Source organism: Humulus lupulus, chromosome 9 (genome assembly GCF_963169125.1).
Source record: "Humulus lupulus chromosome 9, drHumLupu1.1, whole genome shotgun sequence".
NCBI classification, from domain to species: Eukaryota; Viridiplantae; Streptophyta; class Magnoliopsida; order Rosales; family Cannabaceae; genus Humulus; species Humulus lupulus.
The window spans coordinates 177,744,527-177,766,598 of NC_084801.1; the positions used below are offsets into that span (position 1 = coordinate 177,744,527).

At 31.8% G+C, this 22,072-nt stretch overlaps 2 protein-coding genes across 3 annotated transcripts; one reads left to right on the forward strand and one right to left on the reverse strand.

Moving 5' to 3' along the window:
- The first annotated feature begins 1,057 nt into the window (after nucleotides 1-1,057).
- On the forward strand, nucleotides 1,058-4,939 carry LOC133801303 (uncharacterized). Its single transcript, XM_062239472.1, has 7 exons — nucleotides 1,058-1,561; nucleotides 2,328-2,504; nucleotides 2,615-2,761; nucleotides 2,921-3,022; nucleotides 3,109-3,179; nucleotides 3,330-3,397; nucleotides 4,295-4,939. Exons 1-7 carry the CDS (start codon nucleotides 1,307-1,309, stop codon nucleotides 4,534-4,536), a joined length of 1,062 nt encoding a protein of 353 aa, XP_062095456.1. The 5' UTR covers nucleotides 1,058-1,306; the 3' UTR covers nucleotides 4,537-4,939.
- A 6,463-nt stretch (nucleotides 4,940-11,402) lies between these two features.
- On the reverse strand, nucleotides 11,403-14,770 carry LOC133801304 (uncharacterized). 2 transcript variants are annotated; one of them, XM_062239473.1, is made up of 2 exons: nucleotides 14,523-14,770; nucleotides 11,403-11,781 (listed from the first exon to the last, which is right to left on the reverse strand). In XM_062239473.1, exons 1-2 carry the CDS (start codon nucleotides 14,658-14,660, stop codon nucleotides 11,572-11,574), a joined length of 348 nt encoding a protein of 115 aa, XP_062095457.1. In that variant the 5' UTR covers nucleotides 14,661-14,770; the 3' UTR covers nucleotides 11,403-11,571. The 2 variants fall into 2 exon arrangements, with proteins under 2 accessions (XP_062095457.1, XP_062095458.1); XM_062239474.1 differs by having other exon boundaries at nucleotides 11,403-11,778; nucleotides 14,523-14,753.
- Between the last annotated feature and the right edge of the window lie 7,302 nt (nucleotides 14,771-22,072).

The window sequence follows — 22,072 nt, forward strand, 5'->3', positions numbered from 1 at the left end:
ATTTTATGGGCTGACAGGCTCATATTGTTGTTTTGGGCTCAACTCACATTCTTATGATTATCTGCACTGAGTGTTTAAATGTTGGGCCTATAACTTGACCTTTGTCTTTGTGAAAATTTACATATATATGCCCTTTTTTTTTACAATATTATTATTTTAATTATATTATTTTTTTACTAAAAGAAAGAATCAAATTCAAGGTAGCTTACAAAGAAAAAGTTAATAATATACCAAAACTTCATATAAGTTTCCTCAAATATTTGAGTAAAGAAAACGCAAAGGTGACCAACCAAGCTTCCAAACACAACGATTAACATGTCCATATATTTATTGAATTTTTCTAAATTTTAATAAAGAATATTAATTTAATTGTAAAAAAAAACCCACTTTTAATTAAATAAATTCTCATGTTGATGAACTTGATTTATTAGATAAGTCACATGGATAATCATAATATTAACATTTAATTTTAAAACAAAAAAATGAGAGATAAGTAAAGGATTTATGTGAAAAAGAAAATAAAGATTATAAATTTAAAATTTAAATAGCGTAATAGATTATGTAATTATCTCGGAATAATTATAAATTAATTTAGACTACAAATATATATGAGACATCTATTTTATATAATTTAAAGATAATTAACTTTCTTAGAACTTGGTTTAATATTTGAAATAATTTAACACATTAAAAAATATTAAAATATGGAGCACACCTAAAAGTTATCTATTGTTTTACACTAATTTTTTAAAATACATACCCAATTACTCATTCAACTTAAAAAGATAATTTTAAATAATCAAATAACTAATTAAAAAATTGAAGAATAAAGTATAATTTTAATTCTAAAACAATATTTTCAAATTAAAAATAAATATCTCTCTATTTTTTTAATATCTTCATCAATAACCATTCAAAATAAAATATAAAAATTTAAATTAAATAGGTTGGAAATTTCAAATGTACTATATATTTTCAAATAAATATATATAATCTTTGGTTGAATTTTTTGGGTACACATAATATACAATTAATAATATATAGAATATTCGCAAGGTTCAAGTAAGACCACAGAAGCACAGTAATTACGATACAGTTCTTCTTCTTTTCCTTAGGGTTTTCTCTGCTCTGATTTTTTTTTTCTTGGTCTTTTCTTTTACCCATTTCGACATTTTCAAACCCTTTTAGATTTTAACTATAAAAAGATTTTTTTTTCCTTCTTGGAATCCATGCGAGAACAAGCTCAAGCTCAAGCTTGGTGACTTGAATTTTTTATTTATATTTTGTTCTTAGAGGTTTGGATAGTATGGAGGCTCGAGCTGGGATTGTCGTTGAAGGAGGGCAAAGAGCTCTGAATACAGCTCACGGAAGCGTCGTCGACGGTGGCGCCAGGAAATTGTTGCAGCCGCAGCCTCAGCCTCAACCGTTGCCCAGCCAGGTTAAACAGTCTTTGAATGAACAGCCCCATATGGGTTCGGTACATTTTCTCGCCGGAGGTATTGCTGGTGCTTTTAGCAAGACCTGTACTGCGCCTCTGGCTCGTCTCACCATTCTTTTTCAGGTATTTTTTTTCGGTTCTTTAAATTTTCATTATCATTGATAATTCCATTTATTGAAATTGTGTAATCTTTTATTTTATGATATGGGTTTTTATTAGGTTGACTTCTTTGGGAATTGGAAGATAATTAGTTTTGTGGAAGTGGGTATTTTGGGTATGGATTGTATGTGTTTTGAGATATTATTAGAATTGCAGCCGTTTAGGGAAATTGATTCTAAAATTTTGTTTACTTGATCACCATACGTATAGAAAAGACGCTGCTTTTTAAGGGCTTTTGTCTAAGATGTTGTAATGATGGTTATAGACTTATAGTATGAGGACCTAAGACCCAGAAAGTACCATTGATCGTATCTAAGGCATTGGAACCGGACGTGAGTCCCCTTGGCTGTTCTGCTTTGTAGATATCTTTCTAAATTACCTCTTAGTTTATTTATTTTTAAACAGAGTACTTGCTTTTAATAGAAAATTGTGTTGTAATGCGTTGCAAATGGACGTGTTTTGAGTGTAGGCTCTTTTAAGAGAACTAGATTTTTTTTTTTTTGCCTTTCTTCCTCATTAATGATTATGAACTGGGGAGACATCAAATTGTACTTTCAAAGGGCATTATGTTTTCTATAACTAACACCGATGCCAAAAAATATTTTTCAAAAATGTACTAAACCTGAGTCTTTTGTTCATGTTTTCTGTTAATATCCATGATGATGTTTTGTTTTGGAAATTGTTTCTTGATTGTGGTTTGAATTTTTTTTTTCCTCTTCATATGCTCTAGGTGCAAGGAATGCACTCTAATGTTGCAACAATGAGTAAGCCATGCATATGGCATGAGGTTTCTCGTATTGTCAAAGAAGAAGGGTATAAAGCGCTTTGGAAAGGCAATATGGTTACGATTGCTCATCGTCTTCCTTATTCTTCTGTCAATTTTTATGCTTATGAACGCTACAAGAATGTAAGAGGAGATATATTTTCAGTAATCAATACAGCTATGCAATGCAATTAAAGTAAACTGATATGTTAAACTTGTAGCTATTATAATCATCGTATTCTATTTTGTTGCAGTTTTTGAATTCGGTTATTGGGGAGAATTATAAGGGTAATGTGAGTACAGAACCTTTAGTGCACTTTGTCGCCGGTGGAATGGCTGGAACTACAGCTGCCTCAGTAACATATCCATTGGACCTTGTGAGGACACGGCTTGCAGCACAGGTAATTTTGGGGAAAAAGCTATAACATTCTCAGAATTTTATTTAATTTAATATTTTTCAATGTGATGAAATGTTCACGTTGTTGGTGTGGTCTGCAACTTGGTAACTGCCTATTCCTTGTGAATTTTCAATATGATTTATTAGTGTTTCAATTTTGCAGAGAAATGTAATATATTATAAAGGCATGTGGCATGCATTTCACACTATTTGTAGAGATGAAGGTTTTTGGGGCTTATACAAAGGACTTGGACCAACCCTGCTGGTAAATTTTTGCTATTCTTTGCTTCATTTTTTGCTGGTCAATTTTTTTTTTGTTGATTAGCACTGAATTTTTTTTTCTCGATGCAGGGTGTAGGACCAAGTTTAGCAATAAGCTTTTCTGTTTATGAGGCACTGAGGAAGTACTGGAACTCTCATAGGTGAGGACCACATCCTTTGTGTAACTTTTTGAAATTTTTGCAGAAAAAATAACAAAAAATGAAAGCACTTGACAAGACATAATTGTTCTATGTTTATGTGACCTCTTGGTGCATTTGGTTCTAATTTTATTTTATTTATCATTGACTCAGGCCGAACGATTCCACTGCCGTGGTCAGTCTAACTTGTGGAGGTCTTTCTGGCATTGCATCATCAACAGGTAAGTTATACATTTAAATGTTAAGTTACCCACACTGTTAGTGAGCTCCTGTTTTAAAAAAACACGAGTCATCTGCGTTTACTTGCTTCTTAATGGCTTAAAGAGCATTATTCAAAGAACATAATATACTTGGGTGACAGTTTTGTTGTTATTTTATAACATCAAGTAGTTGAGTCCAAGATGATGATAATAGGCTTTGGTGACTGAAAACTAAGTATTCCTCACCTTCACTTAGATTTATGTCCAGAGGTTATTTAAAGCCCAATTCTGTAAAAAAGGTTAAGAATTGCAGAAAATTGGTAATCGTTTATGACTAAATGGGGATATGTGGTTACAATTTCAAAATCTTTTATTATTTGGATGCTGTCTAATAATTTTTGATGGGTTATATACACTTTTCGAAATACAATTTTTCATGTGGTTTAGACTTGAACAAGGTTAGCTTTTTGTCTGGAGATCGGAGATTAAAAAAGAAATTGTTATGTGAACTAAGCATTTCACTGGAGGAAGTTTAATATTGTTTATCAAAAAAAGAAGTCAAAATGTGTGTTCGTTTTGATAGTTGTCATAGAACTTCAATAATTGGAAAAGTAGAAACCAGTTAAAGATTCAATCCGAAAGACATTGTTGTCTAGAAAAGGAAAACTAGAGCAAAGCATATTAAGTTGATCAGAAAAACGTTTCCATTATTGCTTGAGCTTTTTGTGGAGTATGTATTACATTATAGACCAGTGCTCAATGCATGAAGAGTCTCATTAGCCTTTTGGCGACATCATTAACATGTTTTTTTCTGAAAAATAGGATCAAAATGTAGTTGACATCAAATAATAATGAGATTGCTTTTGTTCTTATGGAATACATCTGTGATTGTTGTCTCTTGTAACTGCTGTCTTTCAGCAACATTCCCACTGGATTTAGTGAGGCGAAGAATGCAGCTGGAGGGAGCTGGGGGCCGAGCTCGGGTCTACAATACTGCCTTATTTGGCACATTTAAGCATATATTCAAGAATGAAGGCCTACGAGGCTTGTACAGAGGCATTCTGCCGGAATACTACAAGGTCGTTCCGGGCGTTGCAATTGTGTTCATGACCTATGAAACACTACAGATGTGCTGGTCACGAATCCAAACAAGTTATTAGTATTGATTTCCCATATTATTAGTTGTGTTTGTCAAACAGATTAGCAAAGTTTGAAGACAAGAAAAAGAATGTAGTAGTCAAAATCAGGAGGTAGATAGGAGAAATATTTCTATGGTAGTAAATTTTGCAGGTTGCTGCCAGGATTCCGATTCCATAATTTTTTCCCCATGTATAGGTATTTAGCTTTCGTGCACCAAATCTCTATACAATTTAGGTCTTAGTCTTAAAGCATTGGTTGGTGATGATTATACCAAATATCACAATTTTGTTGTGACACTTGTTTGGTACCCGTTTCTTTTCCTTTTCCTTTTCTTATTAATTATTTTATTCCTTTATGATTATTAAATATGTGGGAGACAAAAGTAAAGCTTTAATTCAATGAAATTAGCAAGTTTATGTCTTATTTGGTATTATCTTTAATAATGAATAGTAAAATAAAGAAACTTAACTTGTAATTAAGAGTAAATTATGTCAAGAGAGACAAGAGCTCGTCGTTTTTAACAGAGTGGTTTTGGGATTTTGTGTTAGTGTTATATTGGACCCAAGATTTTTTTTTTTAATAAATTCATTGTGCTCGTACACTACATGTTTTGTTTATATAAACACTATAATAATAAACTTGTAGTACCTTAAGTTTATACACATTATATATATATATTTATTTATAGAATTTAACAATTATATTTATTAAATTAGTATCATTGTCATATACATTTTAAATAAATAAACAACATTATATATAAAAGAATGATATAAATATATTAAATGAAAAATTAAACTAAAACACTATTTATGATTTTTTTAAATATATAAATATAGTATGATAACATTTTTAAGATAATTTTTATTTTTTAATAAAAATTAAGATTATGTATTATATATTAATATTAATAATATTATTATTATAATATTTAATTTTATATTAATATAAGTATTAAATGTCTAGTCTTGTATTAAATATTATATAATAATATTTTATAACAATTGAGTTCACATTAATTTAATTAGTAAAAAATTAGGATTATATATTATTATCATAATAATATTTTATAATATTTGAATTTGAATTTGAACTTATATTAATATAATTATTATGTATGTAGTCTTATATTAAATATTATAATAATGATAATATATTTTAGGAAAAATACCAGTTTGACCCCTGTGTTTTTTTCAAATACGCGATCGGTTTCTGTGTTTTGTTAAATGACAATACAGACCCTGTATTTTACAAAATGGATCAAATTAGTGCCTTATACCCAATTTTGGTCAAAAAAATTCAAATATAATATTTCATTCTTAGCTCCTTGACCACTTTCTCCGCTTCTTTGAACCTATCGCATCACTAACAACCGAGAATTGATTTTATAATTGAAAATATTTAGACAAAAATTGGGTCTAGGGTACTATTTTGATTTATTTTGCAAAACACAGGGGCCGATGGGAAAAATACATGGGCCAAAATGATATTTTCCTTATATTTTATAATATTTGAATTTATATTAATATAATTAATAAATATCTATTTTTAGTTAGTTTTAAATGTATATTTCGTTCTAAGCGGGGATTGAGACAAGGTGACCCGATCTCACCTTTACTTTTTGTGCTTTGTATGGAGTATTTGAATAGAATTTTGAAGAAGGTGTCTCGGAATGAGAAATTTAGATTCCATGAAAGATGTGAAGATCTTCAACTCACTCATATGTGTTTTGCTGATGATGTTATTCTTTTCACACATGGCGATTTCATTTCCATTTATTTGATGTTGCAAGGTGTTGAATTATTTTCTAGGACTTCGAGGCTTCAAATTAATTCTAGCAAAACTGAGATTATTTGTAGAGGTATGGAGGAAGAAGAGGTTCAAAGGGTGCTTCAGATTTCTAACTTTAAAGAAGGGGGACTGCCTTTTAAGTATCTTGGTATTCCTATAAATGCCAAGATCATTTCAGCTGGTGATTGTGATACTCTTATTGATAATATGGTTACCAGGATTAAAAACTAGAATTGGAAGCATTTATCTTTTGCTACTCGTTTAGTTCTGATTAATGCTGTGTTGGTCTCTTTGCATTCTTATTGGGCTCAAATCATTATATTGCCGAAGCAGGTCTTTCATAGAGTGAATGCTATTTGCAGGGCTTGGAAAGGGGTTTCAGACTATGATGGAGTTGGTAATGTGGCCTGGGAGGATGTGTGCAAGAGTAAAGCTCATGAGGGTTTGGGTATTAGGAATGTTTAGCAGTGGAATATTGCTGCAATAGGCAAGTATGCTTGGGCACTGGCTAAGAATAAAGAGAGTCTTTGGGTTAAATGGGTCCATTCTGTCTATCTTAAAGATACATCTTGGTGGGATTATGAAGCTTCAGTTAATACAAGTTGGCAGTGGAGAAAAATTGTGGCAGTGAAGAATAAGTTGAAGAGTATCTTTACTTTTCAGTCTTTCTGTGATTTTGAGTACAGTATCAACAAGGTTTATTGGAAGTTGAACTTGTGTGATTCCTCAGTGAAGTTATCCTGGACTCGTGTTGTGTGGAGTAATCAAAACATTCCTAAGCATTCTTTTATCACTTGGCCTGCATATCTGAATCGGCTTAGGACTAGGAAAAGGCTCTATCAGCATGGTGTTATTGAGGACTATTCCTGTCTGATTTGTGGGCAGGGGGAAGAAGACATAAATCACATCTTTTTTGGCTGTTATTATAGCAGTAAGTGTTTGAGTCAAATTATAGATTGGTTAGGGTGGCATACAAAAGCTAGACACTTGAATGGTTTGATTAGGTGGCTGGCAAATGCTAAAGGAATTTCTCAGATCAGGAAAGGTGTTTTTTCCATGGCTTTGGCTTCATTGGTTTATCAGATATGGAAGGTGAGGAATATTGCTCTTTGGGAGTATAAAGTTATGAATTTGCAATGTACAGTTAGACATATTAGAAGAGAAATTACAGATAGAAGTCATATTTTTTTAAGCAGTAAAGAGATTACCGGTATAGATAGGAGATGGATTGGGTTGTTAAATGTATAGCTTTGATTCTTGTGTTTTTGGCTTTCCTTTTAGGATAGTTGTAGGTTGTAAATCTGTTTTGTTCAATGAAAGTTTTATTACTTACAAAAAAAAAATGTATATTTCGTTAAATATTTAGAATATTCCATTGAAGTTAAAAAAAACAAACAGTTAAAAATACACATTTTTTTTTATATAGAAGAGAAAACATTGGATTAACCGCAACATTTTTAACAAAGAAAATGATTACCAAAACGACAAAAGATAAAGTATAGTTATTTTTTCAACATTAAATTAATTCCTTTGTTTACAATCCATGCAAAGTTGGCACATATATATCTTATTTTTACGTGGACCATATATTTGATCGGAGTTTAAGTAACATAGAAGAGCGCGTCTGTCCTTTAAATTGGATATTCTATCCAAAATAACAATTATATTTAAAAAAAAAAAAATAATTAAAGAGAGAGACTAGTTTCATATTAAAGGTCCTACCAAGTTAATTCACATTACTATATATTTTCTTTAAAGTTCATAAATACTTACTAAAAGCCGAATCTCATTTTAGAAAAGGAAGATTGGTAGAAAGGAAAAAAAAAGGTTTCTCTACATAAATCACCAACATATGTATATATTTATATATATATAAACCAATTTTATAATGCCACATCTATACTAGTCTCTAAAATAGAAGTATATATTATGTGATACACACATATAAATATTTTTATATATATAGAATAAGCATAAAATATTAACTTTATAAATTATAAAAAAATTAAACCCAACATAATGAGCAAACTAAGGAGAGATCATGGAGCCGCATTGTATACATGTTTGCATATATTCATATAATGACTTCACAAGATTCCCTCTTCCAATATAATTCTCTTTTTAGACTGTTTAAACTAGTTTGGTTGGTATGTAAAAAAAGTATATATTTTTATGTATTTATATAAATATATATATAAATTATTTATTTGGTTAATTACTATTAAACACCTTAAAAAGATAGAACGTGGTTATCATTATGTCTCTTCTCTACATATAATATGGTCTAAAAAGTTTCCAATCACCATTTTGCATATATAATACAAATTACAAATTATTACTCTCATCAGCTAAAAATCGATCCAAAAGAAAGATATGACCGTACATATATATATATATAAATATATATATATATATTTCGGTACTTTGTTGATAATGCTCTGACATGTAAAGTAAGAGTTGGGAAATTTTTTATAGAGTGTTGAAAATAGCAGTTGGTATGAAAAATGAGAATATATAATATAGGTATAGAAATTAATAATATGAAATCTCTTTGTACTATCAAAAATAAGAGGAGAATATAATATTGTGGCTCACGCTAACGTGAAAATGAACCACTAAAATTATATTTAAAAATATTCATAAAATTTGATGTTATTCCATTTATATATATGTTGTTTTGAGTCCTTAAACTTCATTTAAATTAACATTAAGGACTAAAAACATGCAAGAAGATACAACATATACAAAAGTTCAGGGACAACGTGGAGACTTCATATAAATAAATAAATAAAAATTCATATAAAAAAAAAGCATTTATAGCACCACAACTTTATGGTGGGATTTTCAGAAAGAGAACAAATAAAAAAAAGGATATTATACAAATTTAAACAAGTACTAATTAAAACGATGCAAATAAAAGTTCATATATGGACCAAAAAAGTTTATTGTATAGCTAGGACCACATTTTTGCTGCTTCACAATAAAATTTGGATCCTTCTTTCGGTTTTATATTGTCCACATTCCTTTAATAATTTTATACCACTAAAACCAAATTGCTAAATATTATTTCCAAAAAAAATATTTTGTGCAAAATCAAAATTGGATATGCCATATTCATAACCTTGTTGGTTGCCATTGTTGATGCTCTACTAAAGCAACCCTAGTAGTGAGTCAGTGATTGGTTTCAAAAGCATAAAATTTTGATATATATATATATATATATAGTATTCTCTACTCGAATGTGTTCATAATTATCCACATTGATAATTAATCTGATATATGAATATATATATAATTAGCCAATGATTAAATCAATAATATTTATTCATAAACGGTTATATATAAGTTTTAACAATCAAAATGAAACGGCAGCGAAGACATATTATTCAAAACTTTCTTTTGATTTATATATATAGTAGTTCTAATAATTAATAAAGAAAACTTGTTCATTTGTGTCATTACTTACTCATATAAGTGGGGAATAAGTTGTGTTATATAAGTATTAATAATGTGTTAACCACATAATTTTCCCAAGATTTTAAAAAAGATTTATACATGTATATATTTATCACTTTAAGCCCTACCGGTAGGGCTCTCAGTGTTTACAACTCGTGAATAATTTTCGGCTCGATTTTTTTTATGAACGTGTATATTGTAGCTATTTAGAGCATTATGCAAATTTTCAGAAAATTATGAATAGTTTACAATACAGAAAATTAGGTTCAAACATGTTGTTGCACGCGTGACTAATTTTTTTATGTGCGTGGAAAACAACATTTTTAAACCTAGTTTTCGGTACTGTAAACTATTCGGAATTTTCTGAAAATTTGCAAGATGCTCTAAATAGCTACAATATATACGGTCATAAAAAAAAGTCGCGCCGAAAACTATTTACGGGTCGAGAAACACTGAAAGCCCTACCGATATAGCTTAAAGTGAACGCCTGGAGAATAATTGTATTTATATATGTATATACTTACTTAGTTTGCTAGCTCATCCTGTTGTTGAACAAGCTTCTTATATATATATGAGGTGGAGCTTGTTATGCCTTTGAATAGCCAAGGAATAGAATAACAATAATAAGTAATTATAGAGCCAAAAAAAATAAAAGTGGATTAGACAACGAAACGACATGTAAATGTGTCACTTTCTTTTCTTTTCATCACTTCAATCGGCTTTCGATAGATCAATTTAGAGAACCCCTTAGATGCATTGATTCTTAATTTAAAGCTTAAGATTCTTATATTATTATTATTATTACAAGGCTTAGCTTGAAGCATAATATAACACTATCATTATGTGTATCTTTCTCGTTGATCATTTTCAACTATATAGCAAGAAGAGGAAAATAACTATATATATTTCTCTTGAAAAAAATAAAAATAAGTAGTCAAGGGACAACTCTATAACTATACAGAATCTTATATTGCTTTATGCCATATGTAGGCCATTACTTAGAATAACAAATATAGTTTTCTCTTCAAAAACTAATATAAATACCTATACCATGATGCATAGAGAGCCTCAACCAAGCTATAATTATTACTATATATTCATTGAGTTCATTTCTTTCTTCTTTTTCTATTATGGTCAGGTTTAGATGGTGATGATCTTCCGTTTTAGTTTTGGAAGAATCGATAATATTATGTTAGGATCTGGTAATCTGCATCCTGAGGTTTAGAAATCACAATTTTTTGTTGTGTAATTAGGCCTTAGGTTGCAGATTACCTCATCCTTACTTGTAATGCAAGATTTGTTTTTGCTAATATACTTTGCATGGTAAGTTAATCTAGCTATTAACATATATGTATGCTTATATTATACTACTATAACTAAACTAGATTTGGTATTTTATTTTCTTATTTTATGTACTTGATATATATATATTCTCATATTAGTAAATTCTAGCCTTGTTCTGCTGTTAATCAAACATATTATGGTTCTTGATAGTTCATCAGTTAACTTTATTTGCAGTTCGATCTGATTCTAGCTAGTAAATTATATAAAATAATTCATGTTCATATTTTGTTCGTGCATATCTGCTAATGACTATACGCAATGAATAATATAATATATATAGTAATAATAATAATAATTTGTTCAAATAATGGGGTCATCATGCCATTGCTGAATTGATTGACATGACATTAAAAATCCTACACTGGACTGGACTGGACTGGACTGGACTGGAGTTAAGTTTTAACTGTAGTAAGATATTAAAATTTAAGAAAAGGAATAAGAAGGGATCTTAATTATTATTATTATTAGTGCTTATTATTGTTATTATTGATGTGTAAAACTCCAATAGCTTCATCCTTGGTTTCATGGAAGTCCTTGCCATCTTTGAAGATAAGAAACTCCATCATCTCCACATGAAAGAAAATGAAACTTCCACTCAAGTGGGTAATGCAAGATCCAAAGTCTTTACCAACCACACAGTTCCATGCTGGCCCATATACTTCATCAAACTTCTGCTATGAAAATAATATTTATATATATTATTATTATTATTATTATTATTGATGAAATATATCATTATGGCATAAGTGACAATGAAATTAAAATAAAAAGCTGCCTATTAATAAAAAACATTATGCTCTCAGAAGTAAATTATTAGGTAATTATGCTCACATAGTTCCCTAATCCTATATATTATTAAATAAAACCTAATTTATGAGAGTAAAATGAGATTTTTAACCAAAAAAAATGTAGCACTCATATGTTTTTTTCTTTTTAACCAAATTAATTAATTAATTATTACCAAATATATTATTTTGGTAAATTGACCTATACTCTTATAAAATATTTAAAATTTATTTTCTATTATATCTCTAAAATATTTAATATCATTTATATATTAATTATTTTATCATTTTTAATAAAAATATTTACATATACTTTAAACTTTAGAAGCATTAAATTTATTATGGGTACTTCGATCTATAAATCAATTTTTTTCTCACTACACACATTTTCTATTAAACTCATGATAAATTGTTAAAAATTATTTCAACACATATTAAAAAAAAATGATGTTATATAGATAGAAACAACTTTAATAAATTTCATGCTTATAAAATTTAATGTATGTAAATTTTTTATCATTATTTCTTAATATTTCAAGAGAATATTTAGGTCAATTACCAAAATAATATATTTGATAATAATTAATTAATTAAGAAGGGTTTAAAGAGAAAACAATGGGTGCTATGTTTTTTTTTGTGTTGAAATCTTATGTTATCCTTATAAATTAGAATTTATTTAATATAAAATATAACATTGGGGATTTATGTGAGCCAAAAAATAAATGTTAGGGATCTAATTGCTACAAAATAAAGATTAGGGACCTAAGTGATACAAGTGGTAAAGCTTGGGGACTCCAATTGCTATAAACCCATTTTTCTAAGTATCATTTAAATACTATATTTTTATTTATTTTTTAAGTAATTTCAAATATGAAAGAAAGAGAAAAGAAGAAAAATCAATCAATTAAAAAGGTTAACCCTCGAGGGAATTCAATGGAAACCCATTTATTTAAAAAAAATAAAAATAAAATTACAGATGAGAAAAAATGTAGTTTAAATTAAAATCAAAATATTACAAAATGTTAATAATTCAAAATACTAAATACAGTCTAAATTAAAATTAATTTTTTTTAATAAATTACTAATATACTACAAAAACATATCTATATATATTTATATAAAATAAACACAATTCTATTAGGAGGGGAAAGGGATAAAAGATGAGAAATTGTCTCAATTCCCTAATTTGACAGAGAATCTCTACCCCATTATGGGATGATCTTTGTGGGGGCCATCCCCTCTAGTTAATTTTCTATCCCTAGATTTGATAGGGTTCTCTTTTCAAACCCTTCTATATAAATAAAATTTAAGAAAGGTTTTTTTCTCAAATAATGAAAGATTAGGCAAATATGATTATGGAATGTTGCAATGAGGTTTGAGTACCTCCTAAGTATCTACATGGTAATTACTATATTATCAGGAATTATAGTTGTTAACTCTTATGTGAAAATACCAATTTGAACTCTTTGTTTTAAATAGTTTTTTTTATCTCGTGTTTCATCAATTGATTAAAAATAGTCTTATTTACTCAATTTTAATCAAAATAATTTCAAATATGACCAAAATGTCCTTACTTCTATTTAGACTTTAGTTTTTTTTTTATACATATTTAAAAAAAAATATATAGTTATTGAATATATTCAAATGTGTATGAAAAGTGAAAGTTAATTATTGTGTGACTATTTACCCTTATTGACTAGTTATTTTAAACCAAAATCTGAATTATGTGGTGTTAATTCCACCATTGATTGTTGGAAAGGGAAGTGGTGAGTAAAAAGTGAAAGTATCACAATAACTTAAAAAGTTTTCTTTTTTAGTTGGGGAAAAAATGAAGCAACAATTACATTAATTCCAAAAGAATATTTGAAAGAGTACTAGTATATATGTTACAAAAAGTTTGGAGGTGAATATATACTCTTTGTATTTAATAGGTTAAGCTCTTGTCTTTTCATTGAGACAATAGTAAGATTCAATCTATAAAGCTACACCTAATAATACCGGCCTATAAATCCTTCTCAAAACCCAGTAAACAAGTACAAAGGAAAGACAGAGAGAATCACAATCACAATAATTACACCAATATTTTAGTCCCTAAAACTCTTATAATTAATTAACTTTGTTCCAATAGAAAAAGATGTTTGATAACATGTTTAGCCAAAAGTAGTAGTTTTGAGATTTGTTTCTTCCAAACTTATTGAAAATGCTTTCCCATTTTTGGAATAGATATACACTGTTCCTTGTGCCAAATAATAATGGGATAGATATCATTTTTGTTAAAAAAAATAAACGAGAATAATCAACAATTAACTATATAATAAAATAATACAAAGATTAACTTCAAAACATAGTACAGAAAAAACAAAATCAGACGGATGAGATTTTTTTTTATTATGTTATGAAAATATTTGAATTAATTAATAGGGATTCGGTTAAAGATACCACCTACCACTTCATGTTCTAAAAAAATTCTCATAATTTAAAGTCTCTAACAATTTTATTTGATGGTAAATGAACAGTGGAATTTCCATACATACATACATGAAAATCCATAGATATACCAAGTGAATATATGTATATTCATTTTCTTTGTCTTAAATATGAGATTAAATAAAAAAAAATAAAAAACAAACCTGTTTGATATAATTTGCAATGGATTGACAATCAGAAACTTCATGGAGATCAAGGGCCTTGTAAGCCAACTCCATAACATGGCTTTGCATTGCCTCTGTCATATCTGTCTCACGCACCACAGCTTTTCCTTCCAACATCTTGGAAAATATTATAAGAATAATCAAAATGCTGAAAACTTTTTCTAATATTATCCCTATAGATTACACATGCACACATATATATATAATTTGTATATTGTTATGTACACAAACAACAAATTGTCACGAAAGACAAACAATATATAGGTGGTGGTGGTGGTTTAACTATGAGTTATGATATTTTTATGAATCCATGGAAGTCTATGCATTTTTTCTCTTTCAAAACAAAATAAAAGTTTTGTCTTTATTATAACCTTTCAAATCAGTACAGTTGTGTAGGAAAAGATCTCTCTTTTTCTTTTCTTACTCAAACAACTTAAAAATAAAAATCCCTTTTCAATCTAGTCTTTTCACATGATAATTTTTAATTTTTTTTAAACGTGATGTTTTATTCATTATAAGATATTTTTTTTATGCTAACTTTAAAAAATATAACAAAAATATAAATTTTTTTAATAATGGGATAAGATTGCCCTTTCTTTCACTCTCCTTTAACTTCTCTCTCAAATGCATGTTTTCAAGCAGCCATCATTTTTTTTGGCCTAAAAACATGTTATCAAGCAACCATCACAAACGCATCGTTACCGCATAATTAGACATCGTTTTGGCATAAAATTCATGTTTTCATGCCACTATTGCAAATGCATCGTGACCGCATCGCTAATGCATCGTTACACATTGTTTGGCCTAAAAATATGTTTTCAAGCCACCATCGCGAATACATCGTTAATGTATCGTTAGGAAGCCACGATCGCAAACGCATTGTTACCGCATCATTAAGCATCGTTTTGGCCTAAAAATCATGTTTTTAAGGCTCTATCGCAATTGCATCATTAGACATCATTTTTTTTTTGTGCAAATTTTTAAGTTTTAGATCTGGAAAAAAAACGCAAACAAAACCAAAAATTCTTCCACATAAGTATTCAAAATCCATAAATTATTATCCTAGGTGAATCTTTCCTTCGATTTAAGTTTTGGATTTAATTTTTCATCATTAAAATTAAAAATTAAATTGATGAAAGAGCTTTAATGGTGGTAGGAGGTGGGGGATTCAATAGTGGTGGGAGGTGGAGGCATCGATGGAAGTGACATTGTGGAGAGGTGGCGTGCTCTGCCGCCGTGGGGAGGTGGTGGTAGTGGTGCAATGGTTATAGAGAAAGAGAGAGAGTTTGAGAGAGAAGTGGAAGGAGAGGGAGAGAAAGGGCAATCTTGTCCAATTATTCAAAAAAATCATACTTTTGTCATATTCTTTAAGGGGTGTTGCTATTTGGCACGTTCAGGTGTCTAACACTGCATGAGGTGACACCCTATGATTGGTTAGTGATACCTCTCATAATACTTATTAAATTCAAATGTATGAGACATGATATTAGATTACACCAATAGCATTATGCCACCTCCTTGTAGTGTTGGGCATCAATTGTGCCCCTTAGCATTTATCTTCTTTAAGGTTGGCATACCCAAAAAGCATACTATAACATAAGGCATCTTATCATACATAAAACATCAAGTTTTTCTTTTCTTTATCAGTTTTTATTTTTATTGGTAGACATAAAATTGTAGAAGAGTTACCACCATAGATATAAAGTATCTTTCTTTCTTTTCTTTTTTTAAGACCTCCTTCATGAGATTGATTCTATTTTGGTTGTATAAGTGGTCAAGTTGTTGAATGATACATTACTAATGATCAAATATTAAAACAAAAGGAACCTTTTACTAACTCCAAATAAGAAATATAAATAGTATAAAATAAATAAAGAGAATTTGCATATTTAGTACCTTGTATTTTTACAAAGAATAACTTTAGTACATTTTATTACCAATAATTCTTGTTAGGTACCCTCAATTTACAAAATCAGAATAAAATAGTACCATACACTCAAATTTGGTCAATAATTTTTTTTAAAATGACTAAATTACCGTCGGTTATAAATAATAAATTAATTACAATTTCTTTTTAAAAAAATCTTAACACATGGCATATTTTCATTCGTCAAACTTTTCATTTAAAAAAAAATAATTTTAAATATAAAAAATGTAACGCCCTGGATAGCCAAGACCGTTACACTGTGTGTTTAAAAAGTGCCAAACTTGCTAATCAAGTCATTTAATTAAAATCGTGTTGCAGAAGCTACAAAGGAACTAGGGTTAAAAGCGTTTTGGTATCAAAAGCCACATTTTCATTAAGAAACATTATCTGGTTACACGGGATCCCAAATAAAAACCAGTTTAAAGATCGTTTATGGAAGTTGTAAGACTCAGATACAATAACCAGCCATACTAAGGAAAAACAAGCAATTAGGTAGTCCCTGTCCTGGTCCACTCCTCGATCGTGGTGATCGAACAGCTAGCTATGTACACTCCACCTTGGAGCTCTCCACCTCAGGCTTGGTCCAGCTTGCCCTTGCCTTTACCTGCACCACGTAGCACCCGTGAGCCAAGGCCCAGCAAGAAAGCATAATAACATAGCAAGATCAGCAACACTTATCAAATATTTCACAATGCTCAACCAAGAATTCAACATTTCATAACATTTATCCAATCAGTAATAACAGTTTGTCATCCAGACAGTCAATCAATTATATTCATAGCACAATATTCACGTTCATAACCAATAGATTGTCATATCCATCAAATAACATTCAGGGTTGGCGCCCATAGTTGCACCCTCTATTTAACACACTGTCTTCGGCTCATTAGGGCCGCCCCCAGTGTAATACTCACTGACTCTGGCCAGCTTAACCAAGCTCAGTGATAAATAAGCTGCCTCAGCTCCCAGTGGCCGAGCCGTGCCTCAATGCGCAAATATTGATTCCGACACCCTTAGGCCGGTAATCGCATGTCCTATGGCATAATAATACCATCACACGACATGATATACAAATATAGGGAGCTCTTAGTCCCATCGTGTCCACATGATTATTCATATTCACATAACAGTGCATACATACATAGGAAGCACTTAGTTCCATCCTAACCACATACTCAGGTGCAGCTTTCTTACCTTTCAATTCATTGGTTTCCGATGCCACGAAGCCGCGAGCACGGTCCTCTACCCCGAGCCTCTCCAAAGTCCTAATCACAACACAAATGAAACATCCTTTGTCACTAGTCAATCCAAAGCTACCTTCCCGGAACCTAACCCACACTCTCGGGACCCCCAAAACCTTAAAACCATACCCCGGAGACATCCCCCGAACCCCCGGAGCAAAGGCCTAAAATTGCCAAAATTGATGTCCTGAAATTGGCCTTGTGCCGCGGCACCCAGCAAGTCAGGGGCCTCGCGCCGCGGCACGCAAGAACTGTGCCGCGGCACGCCTTCGCAGGCCCAGAATTCTGGGTTTTCCTTCGCGTTTTTCCCGAGCCTAGCTCACTCCAAATCACCCCAAACTCCATCCTAAGTCCCAAAACCAACTCTAAATCCTTAATAAACCTCACATCAACCTAAAAACATCATGCTCAAGCTCATTCACACAATTATTCCCAAGATTCACTCTTGAATTTCATGCTTAGTAACTCAAACCAGAAAATTAAAAACAACTTGAACCCAAACACAAACCACACTCCAAACTCCCTAAACCTTAACAAAAATAAGCCTAATAATTGCACAGAAACCTTACCTTGAGTGGTGAGTCCAACCTCCGGCTCTAAACCTCCTCCCCCCTTTGATTACCCAATTCTGAGTTCATACAAAACCAGCCACCAATTTGTTTCAATTCTCACTTATCAACCAAAAATCAGACTTGAAACTTAAATATACCATAACCAAAATCTTACCTCTGAGTACTCTTGGCTTAAGCTTGATTTTACAACTTCAATCACTCTTTAATTCTCCTTCCAAAAGCTAAATTCAGCTTCTCCCTTCCATCTTAGTTTTGCTCTTCCTCTAGGTCTCCAATATTCAGCATAAAACCCATTTCTCCAAGTGGTATACGTATTGTATTTTCCTTCAGCTCTTACTCATCTATTCCCTGCCAAAAGACTAATTTAACCCTCCATTTATATCCTTTACTAACTAGACCTCAAGGGCTTACTTGTCCTTTTCCTAACTTTACAATTCTACCATTTTCCCAATAAAACATGTTTCTCTCTATGGTTACTAACAGTCACGCAGGTTACCAAATCACCAGTTACCATTATCTAGTTTTCTAGGACCGTCCCGGCACGTGCATCACATTGGTATCGCAGCACCCACGTGGTACAATTCACACATCATAGTTATCACATAACATAATTCACATAGTCATATAACATGTTTAAAATCATAATCATGCCTCTTAATCATAAAAATCATACATAATTCCCATTATGCCCTCCAGGCACACTAGTCAAGGCCCTTAAGCCTTAATAGCGAATTTGGGTCGTTACAACTATCCCCTCCTAATGAGAATTTCGTCCCCGAAATTTACCTGAACAATTCGGGACACAAATTCCACACAACTGATTCCAGCTATCCCGGTCATTCCTTGACCCTACCATTTCTAGTGTGTTACCTTAACTCAAGGTACAATCTTATTCCTCAAAACCTCATTCTTTCAATCTCATGATCAAACTGGTCACGCCACATGGAATATCTTCATCTTTATCTGTGGATTCTTATCAATCAACACATGAGTTTCTCCAACCCATGTTCCTAACATGGAATACAAAATCCACTGCGTATAGCTAACGGTTCCCAAAGATGTAATCAACTTAAAAACAACCTCACTGATCCCTTACCGGGTCCAAATAGCCTCAATACTCTGGGGTCTAACTAGCCCTTCACCTCTCTATCTCTGGTGACATCCTAAGAAAGCTACCATCTTCTACTCGAAACTCCATACTCCTGTTTCCCAATTCAATAAAGCTTTTCCATCTACTTTGAAAAGTGAGTTTCATGCTCTAATCTTTTAATAATCTCAATGATCCCCTGAACTATCCAGATCCAAATACAACCTATCACTTATCTCATTCCAACGAAGGGATGATATACAATCCTTCTTATATTCCATTTTATCAAGTGTTCTTCCAATAACCAGATAACTCCCTTTCTCTCTGATTTACCATCAGTCTGAAAATAATGAAACTCGTCAGATTCTGTTTATCTGTTCATCGCCTTTCTTAATCCTCCCAAGACCTAAGAGTAAGATAAAGTCCTTGTTCAATGAAATTAACTCTGAATTCCATGGAGGCTTACCACCCATCTCGCTTAGAGTTTTGAATACTGGTCAGCTGTACAAATTATTCTTACTGATAAAAGCAAGTTCTCCCCAGACGCTGATCCTTGATGACCCCACCATCTTGGCAACCTCTCTGCGATACTTATCACCATATTTCCTTATTCCCATTATTACATACTCAAAGGCTGCGATGCCTATCACGAACTACTATCGGGTTAAGAATTTTGTTCCTCGTTCATTATATTCCTCTCCATCTAGGCCTCCAATAAAAAACCTTTAAATTATGGTACCTTTTTTCTAATGTCTGGATGAAAGGACCAAGAGAGTAGTATAAAATTCATCCAGAATTTCCATGTAATTTCGGTGTCCATCAGAGTTCAAATTTTGGTCCTTATATCACTATAAACTTACACATAACACTGTAGAATCCTTTGCTAATTCAATTAAGACTTGCCTTTAATTCCTTTCATTTGGGATTTCCTTAACTGTCATTCTTGTTCCTGTATACGATAATAATTCCAAGTATCCACTGGCTATTAAGTCTACTAGATACTCCACTCTAGTTCTAGTCGGACCCTTTAACCAACACCATGCATAGACCATCACTTCCTCCTGTCTTGAGGTGTCATAGCAACACAAAAATTGATTCTAATCTGTAAGAAGACGTGGAACTCACCCAACTACCTGTACCATCATGCTTGCCTAGGGAAACTCTTACTTCCAAGGCATTCTTCAACCTTAACAAAGTTCTAACCAGAATACATCACTGTGCCGTCGATTAAGACAATTACAAGTCCAATTCAGATAATCTTTGCATACTCTTTTCACCTATTTCACAAAAACAGTTTGGCATTGACCAAACCCTTAACACATAACCTAGCATCCTCAGTGCCCTTATCTAACAAAATAGCAACCTCCTACCTATCCTCTTCCCTGTTCCCCAATTGGTAATAACCAGGTCGAAGATCCCTAACTGCACCTGATCTCTAGCTGGTAATAACCAGATCAAAGATCCTTAACTATTTCTGATCTCTAGCTGGTAATAACCAGATCAAAGATCCTTCTTGAGGAATGTCATCCTACTCAACAATTGAGACCTTAACTCTCACCGCTTTGTTAAAATCGTTCAATACAACGTCTTAGATCTAATTCCATCCCTGACACCAATCTTATCCCCAATCCATCTCTTTACGCAGACGAACTCCCTGACAAATTCCTTGGAAACTTATCTGGAAACCCACAAACTAACCCAGTATGTCTTGTCCCACTGATACAACTCAAGTAGTGTCCATCACCTCAACTAAGGTTCTAATCATTTCCCTTGCAGTAGATCTCCCACTCCAGGTATAAACGCCAGCCACTGCAAGGATTTCCCCTTTTTAAACTCAAGAGTTACCGCTCCTTTCTTACAACCCATCACTGTTCCCCCTGCTTGACCAACTCTTCATGTTCAAAACCCTCACGTTGTAACTGTCTTCGAGGATACTTCAAGTAGTAGCTGATACATTCATCGGTCTTAGTGTGCTTCTGATCAAATCTCTCCGTACCTGATCTCCTCCCTTCCTGTACTTAACCTTGAATACCTTTGAAGAATGAAGTTACTACCCTCTGAAACCTTACCTCTGACCCTACTGCTTCAGTCGTGATATCATCAGTATAGTAGTCGTTCACATTCCACTTCTAGCCGGGGAGTAATTCAACTCGTCATTAGTGAATCCTGAATACAAACCATCCATGTCATTTCTCTGTTCTCTGCTCGTCAGACTTACTCATGTCGTTAAAGTACAAAAACGACTAGAAATCCTTACTAGTAATGCATCACACCCCTCTCGGTACAAGTGATAATTCCTAAGATGTCTCTTTCCTTGATCCTTATCTAGTAATAACCAGATCAATGATCAACTCCTGAAGACATCGTCCTGTCTTGTAACAAGGCATTTAAACTCTTTATCCCTAGCAGGCAATATCCACGAGTCCCACAACACAATACTCTACCCAATTCACTTATAAGTCGCATACTTTTCCAGGTGACTCAATAATTCCTTAAACCAACCTAATATCATCCCTCATTGTGTCCCTGATACCAACTCCTCCCATACCCAAGTTCCAAGCTGTGCCCGAAAACTGCATTCTCATCTACATTCCTACTGACTAATCTAATTCCCATTCAGTCCAATCAATATACTTCAAGAGATACTCATGACTGTCCAAAGTTGTCCCTTATATAACATATTAACTTTCCTCAACAAATAC